The sequence below is a fragment of the Cricetulus griseus genome (assembly GCF_003668045.3).
Source record: "Cricetulus griseus strain 17A/GY chromosome 1 unlocalized genomic scaffold, alternate assembly CriGri-PICRH-1.0 chr1_0, whole genome shotgun sequence".
Classification (NCBI taxonomy): domain Eukaryota; kingdom Metazoa; phylum Chordata; class Mammalia; order Rodentia; family Cricetidae; genus Cricetulus; species Cricetulus griseus.
In genome coordinates this window covers 249,576,578-249,595,936 of record NW_023276806.1, presented here as the reverse complement: position 1 = coordinate 249,595,936, position 19,359 = coordinate 249,576,578, and the positions used below count along the sequence as shown (strand labels likewise).

The following is a 19,359-nucleotide window of genomic DNA, read 5'->3' as shown; positions in this document are numbered from 1 at the left end:
ACCGGGAGCTTTGAAGTCGGTTGTTGGCTGCGTTCATGACTTCCTATTTTAGGCCGCGGGGTTGACGTAGGCCTGAGAGCCCAGCTCTCTGCAGGCTGCGGCAGGAGAATGGCGAGTTGGAGGCAAACCTGAACTGGAGCACTAAGGACCGCAGCAGACCCGGGCATGGCTTGTCGGTGAGGCCAGGCCTCGCCGCTATTGGGCTCGGGGACGCCCCCTTGTGGCAAACGTCCAGCCAGCATGCCGCACGCCAGCTCAGGGCTCAGGCTGATGGGACAGACTGGGCTCTCTAGGTTCAGCCTCGGAAAAACTCAGGAAAGTTCTGCCCATGAGCCTGGTTGATTCAAGGAAGAAACTCCAAGTGACAGCCTGATCCCGTCCCAAGCGTTTATTGAGATTTACAGTCGCCTGCGGCATACCCTCCAGCACAGACATTCGAAGTGCCGTTGACTGGGGCAGAGGTTTGAGTTTACATAAGGGGTTGAAGAATGTTGGCTCAGGGCTCAATTTGTTTTTAAAAGGACTTCCTGGGGAACAACCTAAATGACTGTTAGTTCCTGAGACTAGTTAAAGAATTAGGTTTAGGCATGCTGGGGAAAGTGCAGCAATGGTCACACATCAGTAGATGTAGTGTATGATTTTGGTCAGGACACACAAAGAAAATGGGAGGGAGGAGGAAGGTGGCATCAGGGCACCTCACAAAAAACCTGAAGCCTCAGCAGTCTGCTTCATAAATCATATCCTTGGCAGACATTAGTAAACAAACAGAACTCTTGTTAAGCCAAGAGGAGCCGCCATAATTCTGAAGAAAGTACCAGAGGCTTCAATGAAAACCAGTAATGTGAATAATTGGCATTGACAAATGGTAACATGCATCTGTCATATCACTTCTCAGTTCCCTGTTTCCATAGGAAATGTAGTGTGTGTGTGCTGAAGTAGCCTGACTGCACCATCTGTGAATCCATGCCCTTTAAAGGTGCTGAAACCTACCCATCCATTTTCCAACTGTTGACAAACTTATAAGTTCTGATGTCAGGAAGTTACCAGGATGTCTGAAACACATTAGAACTGAACTTGACCTGATAATGCCTGGCACATGGGAGAGTATTGAGGGATTGAGATGAAGGGAATAAAGAGTTCTGAAGTTCACTTGTGATAAACAGAAGATGACTATGCAAGACGTCTTGAACTGTAAGTCACCTAGAGAGCGCATTCCTGGAATGTTGGCTTAGGAGCTTCTAATTCACCTTTTCTCCTGATACATGTAGCTGCTGAAGGGCTAACATTGGACCTTTCGTATGTGAGGCAATCACTCCACTATTGTTTGATGTTGAGTTGTAGGTGCTGCAGCAGAGAGAGAAGTTCACCAGAATGCTAAGCCTTCATTTTTCCAAAGGAGAAAAATGGTACAGCCTTCTTGGAAAAGGCTGACACCTGGCTAGTTCACTCTAGGTACTTTATTCAAACAATTACAAGCTTAATTGGGGCTGAAAAGGTTTCCAATTACCAAAGTCATCTTGCTCTTGCTGCCTATGACAGCAGACAATCCACACACATCTCAGCCCTTTTTGATTATGGCTTGTCAGGTCTGTCAGGAGTGTCTTAGGACTAATGTCAACACAGTTGCAAGCTCTTACATAACAGCAAGTACAGACTCTCCAGAGAAACAGTTCTTCAAGTTTAAACAGTCTCAAAACAATTTTTCAGCCTCTACTGATGATCTCAAACATAGCAAAGGCTTTGCTGAAACATTTCTCTCAAAGCCAAAGGCTTTACTGTACATTTCACTTAAAGCTAGACATAAAGGCTTCACATACACACTCCATCATTGAGCTAAATCCTTAGCCAAGGTAGCTGGTGTTTTCACATAGGCAATTCTGATGGAGGCTGTCCACTGACTGCTGGTTAAGAAAAGCTAAAATCAAGGACTAGTAGCTTTAGGGACAAGGGCTCAACTAACTTTTTATAATAATCAACTTTATCTTGGTCTCAGAGCTTTGTATATGCTGGATAAATACTCTATGGCTAATATATATATATATATATATATATATATATATATATATGCAGCTCTTATTTTGTTTGCTTGCTTCCTTTTCTGATATTAATGACCGAGCCTGGGGCCTCACACAAACTGGGTGGGCACTCTACCTTTGAACTACGTCCTAACTAAACTATCATGTTGTATAAACTGCTTCATTCCTGTTCCATGCTTCAGTTCCCTTATCTGTAAACTGGGGGCAGGAGTGAAAGTATCCCAGCCTTCTAGGCTCAAGGTATAGTCCATGAATTCATCAGTGTGAGCTGCCTAGTCTGCTACTGGTACAGAGATAAGCTTTGTATTTCAACATCCTTGTCTTTCCTCAGGAATTTACTTTTTCTTTTCCTGGTAAGAATGAATTCAGGGAGTCGCTCGGTGGAGGTGAAGATGCTGTCACCAGGGTCAGGCCGTAGAGAAGATGCAAAGCTGGAGTCATGTGTACTGCTTCTTGGCCAAGAGAGGCCATTTCAGTTGGATATCTCCTGGCCTACAAGGAGTTTCTTCAGTGCCTTTAAGAACTTATGCAGATCAACCAATTGATGCTGATGTGACAGTGATTGGTTCTGTCCCTGGAGGATATGTTGCTGCCAACAAAGCTGCCCAATTAGGCTTTAGGACAGTCCACATTGAGAAGAATGAAACACTAGGTGGAACATGTTTGAATGTGGGTTGTATTCCTTCAAAGGCTTTATTGAATAACTCTCATTATTACCATCTGGCCCTTGGAAAAGATTTTGCCTCTAGGGGAATTGAACTGCCAGAAGTTTGCTTGAATTTAGAGAAGATGATGGAGCAGTACAGTTCTGCAGTAAAAGCATTAACAGGGGGAATTGCCCACTTATTCAAACAGAATAAGGTTGTTCATGTCAATGGATTTGGAAAGATAACTGGCAAAAATCAGGTCACAGCTACAAAAGCCAGTGGAAGCTCTCAGGTTATTGGTACAAAAAAATCCTTATAGCTATGGGTTCAGAGGTCACTCCTTTTCCTGGAATCACGATTGATCAAGATACTATAGTATCATCTACAGGAGCTTTATCCTTAAAAAAAGTTCCAGAGAAGTTGGTTGTTATCGGTGCAGGAGTAATTGGTGTAGAATTGGGTTCAGTTTGGCAAAGACTTGGTGCAGATGTGACAGCAGTTGAATTTCTAGGTGACGTGGGTGGAATTGGAATTGATATGGAGATATCTAAAAATTTTCAGTGCATACTACAAAAGCAAGGCTTTAAATTTAAACTGAATACAAAAGTTAATGGTGCCACCAAGAGATTAGATAGGAAAATTGATGTGTCTGTTGAAGCTGCTTCTGGTGGAAGGCTGAAGTTATCACCTGTGATGTGCTCTTGGTTTGCATCGGTCAATGGCTCTTTACTCAGAATTTGGGACTAGAAGAACTTGTAATTGAACTAGATCCCAGAGGTAGAATTCTAGTTAATACCAGATTACAAACTAAAATTCCAAATATCTATGCTATTGGGGATGTGGTTCCTGGCCCAATGTTGGCTCACAAATCAGAAGATGAAGGCATCATCTGTGTTAAAGGAATGGTTGGCGATGCTGTGCACATTGACTATAATTGTGTGCCATCAGTGATTTACACACACCCCGAGGTTGCTTGGGTTGGCAAATCGGAAGAGCAATTGAAAGAAGAGGGTATTGAGTACAAAGTTGGTAAATTCCCATTTGCTGCAAACAGCAGAGCAAAAACAAATGCTGACGCCCTGCTCTTACCCAACTCCCTTCCAAAGCCCCATCCACCCCGATCTCCCCGGGCCTGTTTCTGCTTGGGGTAGACCTGCCCAGGCAGTGAGGAACTCCCTGAGCCTGGAAACACCCCACTCTTCTTTCCTGCCCCCCCCAATTGACCCCTATGGAGGCCTAACTCCTTCAGAGTGAGGAGACTACCAGGAGAGGCAAGACCATTCAGAGCTGCGCACATTGAACTCCTGGCCCCCACACAACACTGGGTGACAAGAGGAGATAGAGAGACCCCTCCTGCACTCACTGGACGAAGATATGGGAAGAAGACAGAATAAGAACTCATTCAACAGAAAGACCAATATGACACCACCAGAATCTAGGGACTCCACTCCAGCAAGATGTGAAAAGCCCAACATAGTGCATGAAGAAGAGATGGACCTCAAAAATTATCTCAGCAAGATGATAGAGACCTTTAAAGAAGAAATAAGAAAATCCCTGAAAGAAATAGAAGAAAAAGCAAGCAAAAAATTACACGAAATGGAGGAAAAGACAAACCAAAAATTCAAGAAATAAACAAATCTCCTAAAGAATCTAAAGAAACCCAAGAAAAAACAACCAAACAAGTGAAGGAAGCTCTTGAAACAGTGCAAAGCATGAAAGCTGAAATAGACACAATAAAGAAAACACAGAATGAGGGCATGCTGGAAATGGAAAGACTGGATAAGCAATCAGGAACTAAAGACGTGAGTATAACTAATAGAATCCAAGAGACAGAAGAGAGAATCTCAGCTATTGAAGACTCACTAGAGGATATACATTCATCAACCAAAGAAGACCTCAAGTCCAACAAATCCCTAACACAAAATATCCAGGAAATATGGGACACCGTGAAAAGACCAAACCTAAGAATAATAGGTATAGAAGAAGGTGAAGAAACACTGCTCAAAGGAACAGAAAACATATTCAACAAAATCATAGAAGAAAACTTTCCCAACCTACAGAAGGATATGCTTATGAAAGTACAAGAAGCTTACAGGACACCAAACAGACTGGACCACAAAAAGAAGTCTCCCCCACCCCTGACACATAATAATCAAAACACCAAATCTACAGAATAAAGAAAAAATATTAAGAGCAGCAAAGGAAAAAGGCCAAGTAACATATAAAGGCAAACCAATCAGAATCACACCCGACTTCTCAATGGAAACTCTGAAAGCCAGAAGGTCTTGGATAGATACCCTACAAGCACTAAGGGAGCATGGATGTCAACCCAGACTACTGTACCCAGCAAAACTTTCAATCACTATAGATGGAGAAAACAAGATATTCCATGACAAAAACAGATTTAAACAATACATATCCACAAATCCAGCACTACAGAAGGTTCTGGAAGGAAAACTCCAACCCAACGAACATAACTACACTCACAAAAATATTGGCAATAAATAATCTAATTTTACCAAACACAAATAGAAGCAGGAGGGTGAAATCCACACACAATGACACCACCAACAATAAATCCAAAACAAAGAAGAACCAATGAACAATGGACATTAATATCCCTAAATGTCAATGGTCTTAACTTACCCACAAAAAGATATAGGCTAACAAAATGGATATGAAGACAGAATCCATGGTTCTGCTATTTACATGAAACACACCTCAACTACAAAGACAGGCGATACCTCAGGGTAAAAGGATGGGAAAAGATTTTCCAATCAAATGGGCTCAAGAAACAAGCTGGTGTAGCAATCGTAATATCTAACAAATTAGACTTTAAACTAAAATCAATCAAAAGAGATGAAGGAGGGCATTTCATACTCATCACAGGAAAAGTCCATCAAGGTGAAGTCTCAATCCTGAACATCTATGCCCCAAATACGAAGGCACCCACATTTGTAAAAGAAACATTACTAAAGCTAAAACCACATACACTTTTCAACACTCCCCTTACGCCACTAGACAGGAGCACCAGACAGAAACTTAACAAAGAAACAAAGGATCTGACAGAAGTTATGACCCAACTGGGGTTAACGGATATAGAGCATTCCATCCAAACTCAAAAGAATGTACCTTCTTCTCAGGGCCACATGGCACCTTCTCTAAAATTGACCACATAGTGGGCAGCAAAGCAAACCTCCATAGTTAGAAAAGAATTGAAATAACCACCTGTATCTTATCAGATCACCATGCATTAAAGCTAGAATTCAACAGCAATATGAATGGCAGAAAACCTACATACTCTTGGAAAATGAATAACACCCAATTGCACCATTCCTGGGTTGAGGAAGAAATTAAAGAAATTAAAGACTTCCTAGAATTTAATGAGAATGTAGACACAACATAACCAAACTTATGGGACACTCTGAAAGCACTGCTAAGAGGAAAGTTCATAGCACTAAGTGCCCACATGAAGAAACTGAAGAAAAGTCACATTAGAGAATTGACAGAACTGAAAGCATTAGAGCAAAAAGAAGCAAACTCACCAAGGAGTAGTAGACGCCAGGAAATAATCAACCTGAGAGCTGAAATCAATAAAGTAGAAACTAGGAAAATATTACATAGAATCAATGAAACAAAGAGTTGGTTTTTAAGAAGATCAACAAGATAGACAAACCTCTAGCCAAACTAACCAAAAGGCAGAGAGAGAGAGCATGCTAATTAACAAAATCAGAAACGAAAAGGGAGATATAACAACAGACACTGAGGAAATCCAGAGAATCTTCAGGTCATACTTTGAAAACCTGTACTCCACAAAATTAAAAAATCTAAAGGAAATGGACAGTTTTCTGGATAAAAATAACTTACCAAAATTAAACCAAGATCAGACAGTTTAAATCGACCCATAACCCCTAATGAAATAGAAGCAGTCATCAAAAACCTCCCAACCAAAAAAAGCCCAGGGCCAGATGGCTTCACTGCAAAATTCTACCAGAAATTCAAACAAGAGCTGATGCCAGTACTCCTCAAACTGTTACGCACAATAGAAGCAGATGGGATATTGCCAAACTCTTTCTATGAGGCTACAATCACTTTGATACCCAAAGCCACACAAAGATATGACTAAGAAAGACAATTACAGACCAATATCCCTCATGAACATTGATGCTAAAATACTCAATAAACTATTGGTGAACCGAATCCAAGAACATATCAGAAAAATCATCCACTATGATCAAGTAGGCTTCATCCCAGGGATGCAAGGATGGTTCAGCATACGAAAAACCATCAATGTAATCCACCATATAAACAAACTGAAGAAGAAAACCCACATGATCATCTCACTAGATGCTGAAAAAGCCTTTGACAAAAATCCAACATCCCTTCATGATAAAGATCTTGGAGAGAACAGGAATAACAGCAACATATCTAAACATGATAAATGCAATATACACCAAACCAGTAGCCAACATCAAACTAAATAGAGAGAAACTCAAAGCATTTCCTCTAAAATCAGGAACAAGACAAGGCTGTCCACTCTCTCCATACCTCTTTAATATTGTACTTGAAGTTCTAGCTAGAGCAATAAGACAAGAAAAGGGGATCAAAGGGATACAAATTGGAAAGGATGAAGTAAAACTTTCACTATTTGCAGATGACATGATAGTCTACATTAGTGACCCGAAAAACTCTACCAGGGAACTCCTACAGCTGATAAACACCTTCAGCAAGGTATCAGGATACAAAATTAACTCAAAAAAATCTGTAGCCCTACTGTATACAGATGATAAATCCAATGAGAAAGAAATCAGGGAAACATCACCTTTCACAATATCCACAAGCAACATAAAATATCTGGGGGTAACACTAACCAAAAAAGTGAAAGACCTGTACAATAAGAACTTTGAGACTTTAAAGAAAGAAATTAAAGAAGATACCAGAAAATGGAAAGATCTCCCATGCTCTTGGATAGGTAGAATTAACATAGTAAAAATGGCAATCCTACCAAAAGCAATCTACAGATTCAACGCAATCCCCATCAAAATCCCAACACAGTTATTCACAGACATTGAAAGAATAATACTCAACTTTATATGGAAAAATAAAAAACCCAGGATAGCAAAAACAACTCTTTACAATAAAGGATCTTCAGGAGCCATCACCATCCCTGACTTCAGCTCTACTATAGAGCCATAGTTCTGAAAACAGCTTTATATTGGCTCAAGAATAGACAGATAGACCAATGGAATCGAATTGAAGACCCAGATATTAACCCACACACTTATGAACACCTTATTTTTGACAAAGGTGCTAAATCTATACAATGGAAAAAATAGCATCTTCAACAAATGGTGCTGGTACAATTGGATTCGGACATGCAGAAGATTGCAGATAGATCCATACCTGTCACCATGCACTAAACTTAAGTGCATATGGATCAAAGATCTCTTCATAAATCCAGCCACATTGAATCTTCTAGAAGAGAAAGTGGGAATTACCCTTGAACAAATTGGCACAGGAGACTGATTCCTGAATATCACGCCAGTAGCACAGACACTGAGGTCTGCAATTAATAAATGGGACCTCCTGAAACTGAGAAGCTTCTGTAAGGCAAAGGACACAGTCAGTAAGACAAAATGACCACCCACAGAATGGGAAAAGATCTTCACCAACCCCACATCTGACAGAGGGCTGATTTCCAAAATATACAAGGAGTTCAAGAAGCTAGCCTCCAAAACACCAAACAATGAAATTAAAAAGTGGGGTGCAGAACTAAACAGAGAATTTTCAACACAGGAATCTGAAATGGCTGAAAGACACTTAAGAAAGTGCTCAAAATCCTTGGCCATCAGAGAAATGCAACTCAAAACAACTCTGAGATACCACCTCATACCTGTCAGAATGGCTAAAATCAAAAATACCAATGACAATCTATGCTGGAGAGGATGTGGAGAAGAAGGAACACTCCTCCATTGCTGGTGGGAGTGTGAACTTGTAAGACCACTCTGGAAATCAGTATGGCGGTTGCTCAGAAAAATGGGAATCAGTCTACCTCAAGATCCAGCCATTCCTCTCTTGGGTATATACCCAAATAGTGCATGTTCATACAACAAGGACATATGTTCAACCATGTTCATAGCAGCATTGTTTGTAATAGCCAGAACCTGGAAGCAACCTAGATGCCCCTCAACTGAAGAATGGATTGAGAAAATGTGGTACATTTATACAATGGAGTACTACTCAGCAGAAAAAAGTAATGGAATCTTGAAATTTGCAGGCAAATGGATGGAACTAGAAGCACCCATCCTAAGTGAGGTAACCCAGTCACAAAAAGACAAACATGGTATGTACTCACTCATTGTCCCACGCTACCGTCTCGCCAGCAAGAACGACATGGCACACTCAGGATCCTTCTGCAGTAAAGCTTTAATGCATCTTGAGAGGGAGAGCATAAGCTTACAGAGCGGAAACCCCGAACACCCAAAACCCAACCCATATATAGGCTTGCAACCGCCGCCTTGGACGTGTCACCTCCTGACTGGCTGCAGATCATCGGACCATATGACGCCACGGGAGAGGCAGAGACCAAGGGATGGAAAGTTACCCAGTGCCTGTGCACTAACTTGTTTATCATCCGGTGCCTGCCGGATGCAGGCGCCATCTTGTAACGGCTCCCCACATCTCCCCCTTTTTTATTAATTAAGCACCGGCCTCAGACTGCCAAATCAGCCCTCAAGCTCGCATCTGGGCCTATAGGGTACAAGACAAATTAATAATAAGGCTTCCTAATTTACAAGCAGGTAGGTCACCCATATACTGAGGGGTAGAGGCAGAGGTTGTACCTCTCCAAACATTAAGACTGTGTACGAAAGTCGCTACTAGGCTGTCAGCTTGACCCGAAGCACTCTCGACCTGTCCTCTGCCTTTTTTCTCGGAAAGGGAGACTAGGGCAGGCAACCCTTATGCAGGACAACATGGCTCCCAGAGAAGCCTGCCACCAGCCATAAATAACAGAGGCATTAGCCATAATCTTGCCCTTGTCTCCCCAGGTGGCTTCCTTGAGCCATGCTGAGGATTGATTACTGGGCAACTCTCTGTGCGATGCCTTGCTCGACATCCCTCATGGGCTGCTCAAGCCAGACACTCTACCCTGTGCAATGAGCCTAGGCTCCGGGTGTGCAAGAGCTGTCTGGCCGGCGGCCTATTGCTTAAGCATAGTTAGCCAAATATCAGTGGAAGCCCCTTGTTCCAAAGCTACAAGCGCTTGGGCGATAACCACCTTGTCTCTCTTAGTTTGAGTCCTGAGCCTACAGAGCAGCCAGAGAAGCAACACCAATCCGCAGCAAATGGCTGCACCAAACAATCCCACCCCCACCCATTCCTTAAAATAGGAGACAGCTGAAGCGATCCATGATGACAATCCCTCCGTCAAGGACAGGTCAAGGCTCGTGGAGTTAATCTGGATAATAGCGGCTCTCAACTCCCGAAGCGTTTGTTCAAATTCGGAGGTCCAATTCTGCAACATGAACTGAGAAAGGCTTTTAGACAAATTTGCTGCTTTGGTAAGATTCTCATATTGAATGGAGGTGACACTTCTGCTCGCAGCCTAGTTGGGCCATCTGCCATAAAATATCCAATTTCTGTACGAGGTCAATACGCTGGTTTACCAGCACCAGGCCTCCCTGTATCTGAGTGTTTGTAGAGGCCTGCCTGTCCAAAGCCTCGGAAACAGTGGCCGACAACCCATTAATAGTCTGTGCAGTTTGTACGGAGGTGGACAGTGCAAGGGCAGAGGCTGTAACTGATGCAGCGACTGTGGTGGCAGCCACAATGCCAACAATGATTGCAGAGATTCCAAAATCTCTCCTTTCTCTAAAAAGCATCATACTGCTAGGTGTCTCCACTGGGACGGGCACAAAGCGTGGCATGCGGGTTACTACAGCTAAAGGGAATTTATCAGCATCCCAGCACAGAGTATAACAACAGCCCCCGGACTTGCAATCCAGATCAGGCTCAGTATTATTAATACTGTTATTACTCACAATCCAAATAAAAGGAGGCCAGACACACACTGGGGTGGCATCATAATCTGTATGTCTGAAGGATTGATACTTTATCTCAGAGGCAGACCATTCAAATGACCCAGAGCTTTGGCCTGATTAGAGGCTGTTCCCTATAGATCCTTTCCAATCAAACTCTAACCTTCCTTTTTTGCCTCTGCCCCCTTTAAGCATTGCCATAGGTGTAAGATCAGTGCAGCTTCCATTAATGCCACAGAGCAGTGATAGATCAAAATGTTAAGGTTGGATTGCATGGGGTCTAAAGATGTGAAATTAGTCCCCATGCCCATATTGGGGGAAAAGGAGAACACTTCCTCGACAGCCCAGGCAGAGCCCCTGTCCAGGGCAAAGTCGACTCTTCAGTTTGCTCTCCTCTACAGAAGGGGGCTAATTTTGGCTGTCGAGGAGGAGTAGAGGAGATATTTACAACTGGAAAACGCAGCCACCAGCCATAAATAACAGAGGCATTAGCCATAATCTTGCCCTTGTCTCCCCAGGCGGCTTCCTTGAGCCATGCTGAGGATTGATTACTTAAGAGAATGCAAGGTACACTGGTAGTGCTTTGGTCAGCTACTGAGAAACAGAGACTTCCTTTAAGGGAAATAGTCCTATTTTCACAAAGCTCTTGAATCTGTTCATCCTTGGGCAGGAAAGCTAATCCCAGCTCTCTATTGGTGGCAAAGAATCAGGGAAAAACCTGTGCATTATACATCACCGGCATCGGAAGTGGGAATGTTGACATAATTCCCCAACGTGGTTCCCCCCCCCCACCCCCGGACAGCTGGGGTCTTGATCATCATCAGTAATATCAGGAGGAGCTGCTTGCTCCCTTCCTTCATGTGTCTGGTCTGCAGCGTCCTTCTGCTCCAGGACTGTCCTGGTAAGTCTTTCAGGGACCCAGAAGGGATTTTCTTCATTCTGTGGGAAAACACAAACGGCTCCCCTGGAGCTTATTAGAATAGGATCCGGGCCTTTCCATTCATTAGTTAACACATCTTTCCATTTCACCATTTCCTTGGGTCGATGTGGGTCTGAGCAATGTCGCTCTGCTCATCTGAATTTAAAAAATTTATGGTGAAGAGTGCTACCGCCATGGCAACTCATGGCACGGGGGGGGGCAAGTCCTTTATTATTCCCCCTTTTTGTTTAATTAAGTAAGATTTGAGCATGCGATGGGCACGCTCAATAATGCCCTGTCCTTGAGGGTTATATGGCAAGCCCGTAATATGAGTGACTTGCATTTGTGCACAAAATTGCTTAAATTTCTGAGAAATATAAGCAGGTCCATTGTCAGTTTTTAAGCATTTAGGCTTTCCCCAGGCACTCCATGCCTCAAGACAATGTTGAATGACATGGGAGGTCTTTTCTCCAGTGAGTGGTGTGGCATGAAGAACACGGGAGCAAGTGTCTATTGATACATGTACATACTGGAGTTTCCCAAAGGAAGAAACATGAGTGACATCCATTTGCCATATTTGCAATGGTAGAATTCCTCTTGGATTTACCCCAATATGGCGGACAGGGAGAAACTGACAACAATTATGACATTGAGTAACGATATCACCGGCTTCTTTCCTGGTAAGAGAGAAGAGCCTGCGTAGGGTCTCAGAAGTAACATGAAAGTTGTTATGAAAGGCCTTAGCGGCTTGCAGCGGGGGGTGGGGGGGGGGTAAGCACCGCCGCAGCCAGCCTTGTGGCTTTATCTGCCACATCATTTCCTAGTCTCATCGGGCCAGGAAGCCCTGAATGAGCCCTAATATGTGTAATGTACATGGGATCCTTTCTGGTTAGCAAACAATCTTGCAATTTTTGGAATAGAGATGCCACCCTGCTAGTGGATCTGATGACTCCAGCCGTTTCAAGTAAATTTACAGCATTAACCACATAGGAGGAGTCAGAAACAATATTAAGGGGACCTGGGAATTTTTGAAAAACATCTAATCCTACTAAGCATTCTACTACTTGCGGGGAAGTCTCGGCATATTGCCGCGAGAACACCTGGGAGCCCACAACATAAGCTCCCAGGCCAGTCTTGGAGCCATCTGTGAATACCACCGGCCCATCTTTTAACGGAGTAGGAGAGGTTACCCGGGGAAACACAATAGGGTAAGATGCAGCAAATTGCAACAGAGGGTGTTTAGGGTAATTATCAATCTTTCCCAAAAAAGTGGTGACTAATATGACCCAATCATCAGAGGTGGCAGCCAATGTCTGTACTTGAAAAGAGTTGTAGGGAACAATTAAAGCCACGGGATGTCTACCAAAATGACTGACAGCGGCCTTCAGGCCCCTAAGGGCAAGTTGAGCTATTGCTGCAGGGTACCAATCAATAATCTTCTGAGGAGAAGCATGTGGGTGGATCCATAATCCAAAAAGGCCCATTTTGCCATAATACTGCAGTAGGCAATCTTTTTGTTTTAAACACACAAAGGGAGAATGGATGAAGTAAATCAATGCGACATAATTGTGCTTCTTTAATGGCTTCTTCCACTAAACGGAGGGCCGTCTCCGCTGCGGGTGTCAATGATCTAGGGGAGGTGATATGGGTGCCCCCTTCCAAAACATCAAATAGAGGCTTTAATTCGGCGGAGGGAATCTTTAAGAACGGCCGCAGCCAATTTATGTCTCCCAATAATTTTTGGAAATCATTCAAGGTGTGCAAGTCTTCCCTATAAATTTCTAATTTTTGTGGGAGAATCTTATCTGGGAGAACCACAGAACCTAGAAAATGTCCGGTATCCACAATTTGGACCTTTTCCGTAGCAATTTGGAGACCCCCAAAGTTGTAATGTTTTAAGCAGCAAAGGGTAAGCTTCTTGAAGAATCCTTAAATCCCTATGGCACATGAGCACATCATCCATGTAGTGGATCACAATTAAACTTGGATATTGTTCTCTGATGGGTCTGAGAGCCTCCTGCACATATAATTGACATATGATAGGGCTATTTGCCATGCCTTGAGGTAACACCTTCCATTGGAACCGCCTATCAGGTTCCATATGATTAATGGAGGGGACAGTGAATGCAAAATGCGGCCTGTCCGGAGGATACAGGGGAATAGAGAAGAAACAATCTTTGATGTCTAGTATTATCAAATTCCAATTCTTGGGCAATGTAGAAAGCACGGGAAGGCCTCATTGCACTGCACCAAAAGGATACATTTGCTCATTAATGACTCTTAAATCATGGAGCAAATGCCATTTCCCTGATTTCTTTTTAATAACAAAAATTGGAGTATTCCAAGGGGAGGTTGATGGTTCTATGTGCCCCAAAGCCAATTGTTCTGCAACAAGATTGGTTACAGCCTCTAGTTTTTCAGAGGTTAATGGCCACTGGGGAACCCATACCGGATCCTCTGTCTTCCATGGTATGGGCCGTGCTGCCCCAGTGGTGCCTAGGAAAAATCCAGGCCTTGTCTTCCTTGATTTGCATCGGGGGAAATGGGTTCTATCCGCCCTTGTTCTAGACATCCTAATCCTTTCCCTGACTCATATCCCATTTTCTTCATGATGTTAATAGCCTATGGTGAATATTCATTAGATAAGATAAGCCCCATACCTTGCATAATGTCTCGTCCCCACAAGTTAACAGGGAGAGGGAGCACGTATGGGGCAAACTGTCCTTGATAGCCCTCCATTGATTTCCAGGTGAGTGTAGAAGAGCTAATAGTGGGGTGAGAGCGGTAGCCCAACCCCTGTAAAGAGTGTGATGATTCTATAACAGGCCAGGATTTTGGCCACCAATGTGAGGAAATTATACTCTTATCTGCCCCTATATCTAAGATACCCTCAAATTTCTTGCCATTAACCCATAGAGACAATTTTGGCCGATCATGGAGTCGAACAACTAGGTAGGCTGAGTCCTGTCCTGAAGAGCCCATCTGCCTATTCCCTGACTCTTGATAGGGGCTGCCTGGGAGGAGTAGTAATTGAGCTATTCTATCTCCTTGACTGATAGAAAAGATCCCATTTGGACTAGAGCATAAAACCTGGATCTCAGGAGAGTGTTGACTGTCAATGATGCCTGGGTGAACAATTAGACCCCACAGTGTGAGGTCTACCTCTACCAAGAAGGAGACCTATACTCCCTTTCGGCAGTGGTTCAGGGGTTTGGACAGGAACGGGCTGTACTCCCATCTGAGGCATTAATAAGAAGTCGGAGGCGGCACGCAGATCCATTCTTGTTCCGTCTCCGGGGTAGGGTGGGGGGGGCTCGTCTGTCACCCTGGCGGATCTGTTCCCATATTTTAGTGGGCCCTGGGACTGAGGGCCCACTGCTCCATTTTTTGGAATCTCGTTTGTTGGTGTTTCCATGGGAGGGAGAATCCTGCCCTTTATATCTCTCACCGAGCGGCACTGAGCGGCCTTATGATAGCCTTTGCCACAACGAGTGCAAAGAGTCGGTGGGTCTCTCTCCCTTTCTGACATTTTACAGTCTTTTCTTAGGTGTCCTGCTTTTCCACATCTAAAGCAAGTTCTTTTGTCAGGCCCCTTAAGGGGACGCTTCTGAGACTGTAGGATGGCAGCAGCTAACCCTGCATTAGTAAGGGGTCCTCCAAGTTCTCTACAGACCCTAAGCCAATCTTGTAATCCTATGTTTTTCCTCGGGGCTATAGCTGTGCGACATTCTTGGGTGGCCTGTTCAAAAACTAGCTGTTCAATTAGAGGCATGGCTTGTTCTGAATCGCCAAAAATACGACCGGCAGCCTCTGTCATTCTGGCCACGAAGTCAGAAAATGGCTCCTGGGTCCCTTGAATAATTTTAGTGAGCTGATTGTCAACCCCTCCTTTCTTGGAGAGCACCTTCCAGGCCCTAATGGCCGAACTGGTGACTTGTTGATAGGCGCCCCAATGGTAGTTTGTTTGATCAGCTGCAAAATGACCCTGGCCTGTTAGTAGGTTGAATGTCCATTGTTGCTGTTCAGGAGTCAAGGCCATCGAATTAGATCTGGCCTGCTCTTGGGCGGCCTCATGCCAGAGTGCTTTCCATTCCATGTATTGACCCATGCTGACAAGTGCAGCTTTTGCGACCATCTGCCAGTCAGATGGCGTCATAGCATTTAGGGCCAGTCTATCCAATAATGCGAGAGTAAAATTGGCTGTGACTCCATATTTCCTGACCGATTCTGCTAATTCTTTTACCTGAGTATATTCCACGGGCGCATGTATTCGCCCTCAAGGCCCTCAAAGACAGGAAAAGCGAGGCGCAACTTTCTTTTTACCTTTTCCGGAATAAAGGAATAAGACTTCGGGCAAGTCTCATAGGGAGGGGGCGCCGAAGGAACAACCTGTGAGAAGGCTGTTTGAAGCTGCCGTTTCCGAGGTTCCTTACTGTTCTGTATATGGTCATCCGGATGGTATCTTTCTTCCTCATATCTGGCAGCTTCCTCATCTAGCTTGGCCTCTTCATCAGTATCTAAGACCTCATCTTTTGAGCTTTCAGAATCATCAGAGCTATCGAGATTTAAGGCTTCAAGCTCATGTACCGGGTATAAGCCAGCTCCTCCCTTTGATTTAACAGCAGGGCGAGGATCCCTAGGATCTGACAAATACACTCCCTTGTCATTAGACACACCGGGAGGGCCTTTTTCCTTTTTTGGGACGGGTTTTTTCTTGCGCGCTCAACCTCTCACTATGTTCAGTTTCTGACATGCTATCCTGGACCTCTTCAAGGGTGCTCCGACCTTCCACTACGGCAGCCCTACAGGCTTCATCTTCGAGGCAGTTCTTAACAAGCTTCCAAATCGCCTTTGTCCCTTGCCTCAAGTCTCCGTCTGCCAATTTGCAGTCAAGATCTTTACCTAGTTTGTTCCATGAGGCAAGGGTCAGTGATCCGGAACTGACCAGGGTACCAGGGAGCCACCCGATCAATTTCTTTGACAAAATTTTTCAGCGTTCGATTTGCAATCCTTATATCACGCTGTTTTAACACCGTTTCCAATGCTGTAATGACAGACTTCGAGGAGCCCATGATGATCCGGCACCCTTGGCTTATGTACGTGCGGCAAAAGCGAAAGTAAGATTTTGCGCGTAGCTCCTTTACAAGAGGCTGACACACGCACTAAGGTGCTGCCGCTTATCTACGTCGGTCTTAATGCACCTAACAGTGATAATGGTGGTAACAAAACATAACAGCGAGAAAGATCAAGATGGCTCCGAGAACAAGCACAACAGCCTCGACACTACCTTCCCAAGGTGGAGACAATCCCAAGCCAAAGTCCAGAAAAGACATACCTCTCCGAATGTACCTACCTGCAGTTCTGAATCCTCCTTGTAGTCAAGGGGTCTCCGACGGTGCTGACGATGAGGTCTCGAGTTCCCAGGTTTCGGCACCAGTTGTCCCGCGCTACCGTCTCGCCAGCAAGAACGACGTGGCACACTCAGGATCCTTCTGCAGTAAAGCTTTAATGCATCTTGAGAGGGAGAGCATAAGCTTACAGAGCAGAAACCCCGAACACCCAAAACCCAACCCTTATATAGGCTTGCAACCGCCGCCTTGGACGTGTCACCTCCTGACTGGCTGCAGATCATCGGACCATATGACGCCACGGGAGAGGCAGAGACCAAGGGATGGAAAGTTACCCAGCACCTGTGCACTAACTTGTTTATCATTCGGTGCCTGCCGGATGCAGGCGCCATCTTGTAACGGCTCCCCACAACTCATATATGAATTTTAGACATAGAGCAAAGGTTTACCAGCCTATAATCCTCTTCACCAAAGAAACTAGGAAGCATGAAGGACTCTTAAGGGATAAATAGACCCCAGGAATGGGAAGTGGCATGAACTGCTGAGCTAACTGGGAGCATGAGGGTAGGGGAGAGGGTGCTGCCACAATAAGAGCAAGAGAAGAGGAGTAGAAGAGAGGAAATGGAGGAGCAGAGATACTGAGTAGGGGGAAGAATAGAGGAGAGAGCAGGATGAGAGATACCATATCAGAGGGAGCCACTATAGGTCTGAGAATAGATCTGGAACCAGGGAGATCTCCAGAGACCTACAAGGATGACACGATCTGACAATTCAGGCAATGGAGGAGAGGATAACCTAAAAGCCCTTCCCCTAAAATGAGATTGATGACTATTCTTTATGCCATCCTAGAGCCCTCATCCAGTAGCTGATGGAAGCAGAGACAGACATCCACAGATATACACTGAACTGAAATCAGGAATTTAGTTGAAGAGAGGGAGGAATGAAGATTGAAGGGGTCTGTACCAGGTTGGAGAAACCCACAGAAACAGTTGGCCTGAACAAAGGAGAGCACATCGACCCCAGATGCTGTCTGGGAGGCCAGTACAAGACTGATCCAGCCCCCTGAACATGGATGTCAATAAGGAGGCCTCTGTACTCCAGGGAGCCTCTGGAAGTAGATTAGCATTTTTCCCTGGTGTAAGAAGGGACTTTGAGAGCCCATCCCACATGAAGGGATACACTCTGGCCCTGGACACATGGGGAAGGGCCCAGGACCAGCACAGGAAGATTTGGTGGACTTTGCAGAGCCCCCGTTGAGGGCCCTACCCTGCCTGGGGAGTGGTGGGTGGATGGGGTGGGGGGTAGGTTGGGGGTGGGGGAGGAGGGATGAGGGTGAGGGGAGGGAGAGGGAGAAGGGACTTAAATGTGAAACAAGCTTGTTCCCTAACTTGAATTAATAATAATAAAAAAGAATTCTTTTTCACAACTATGCTTTTAATTGACAAAATAGTAGTTTATTATTTTATATTTGACTTATGTTCTCCGTGGAATCTGCTCTACCTGACCTGTAGTGCAGTAGCCTTATGCTATTAAACTTTACACAATGAAAGAAAACAAACAAACAAACAAACAAAAAAAACAAATGCTGACACAGGCAGCATGGTGAAGATTCTTGCACAGAAATCAATAGATAGGGTACTGGGGGCACATATTCTGGGACCAGGTGCTGGAGAAATGGTGAATGAAGCTGCCCTGGCTCTGGAGTATGGAGCTTCCTGTGAAGATATAGCCAGAGTCTGCCATGCACATCCAACCTTGTCAGAGGCCTTTACAAAAGCAAACCTGGCTGCATCTTTCAGCAAACCAATCAACTTTTAATGAGAAGATTGTTTTCCTCAAATCTGGAAGCTTTTGTCAAACAGGATAATCTCCCAGTTCCAAGAATTTGTAGGATGAAATTATGAAACCTGCGGAAGGTATTTAGTAGGTTTAAACAGAATGGAATAACCTGGCACCTGTATTTTAAATAATTTGTTCCACTTCATTATTATGGACAGAAAGCTACCTGAGTTTTCATGCTGTCTGTGAGATTCAACTTCACTGAATTGGCATTCATGGATTTTTATTATGTTTGCAGAAAAACTCCTAAACTTCTGTTGACTTGGCATAATTATATAATTACAATTTGGAATTCAAAAGAGGATCCATAGTAGTGACCTTGGGATAGATTTCACTCACCATCAGCATCTAGAAGTTTAAAGGCATTGCAATTTACTATTGTCAATAGTACTCTAAGTCATGTTCTATAACTCATAATATGAATCACTTAGGTGAACAGATATAGGGAGTTAAGTGCCTCATATGATTCTCCCGGATCTCTACCATCTAATCGGAAGCTTAGATGGGAAAGTTTAGTAGGGGTCCTTTATC

General features: G+C 44.1%; 1 protein-coding gene across 1 annotated transcript; it reads left to right on the top strand.

Moving 5' to 3' along the window:
- Nucleotides 1-2,116: 2,116 nt before the first annotated feature.
- Nucleotides 2,117-18,911, top strand: LOC113833384 (dihydrolipoyl dehydrogenase, mitochondrial-like). The gene is given in 4 exon segments (XM_027394582.2): nucleotides 2,117-2,988; nucleotides 2,991-3,353; nucleotides 3,356-3,743; nucleotides 18,564-18,911. Coding segments are annotated over 4 exon segments (1,524 nt in total). The 5' UTR covers nucleotides 2,117-2,459; the 3' UTR covers nucleotides 18,808-18,911.
- The last annotated feature ends 448 nt before the right edge of the window (nucleotides 18,912-19,359 follow it).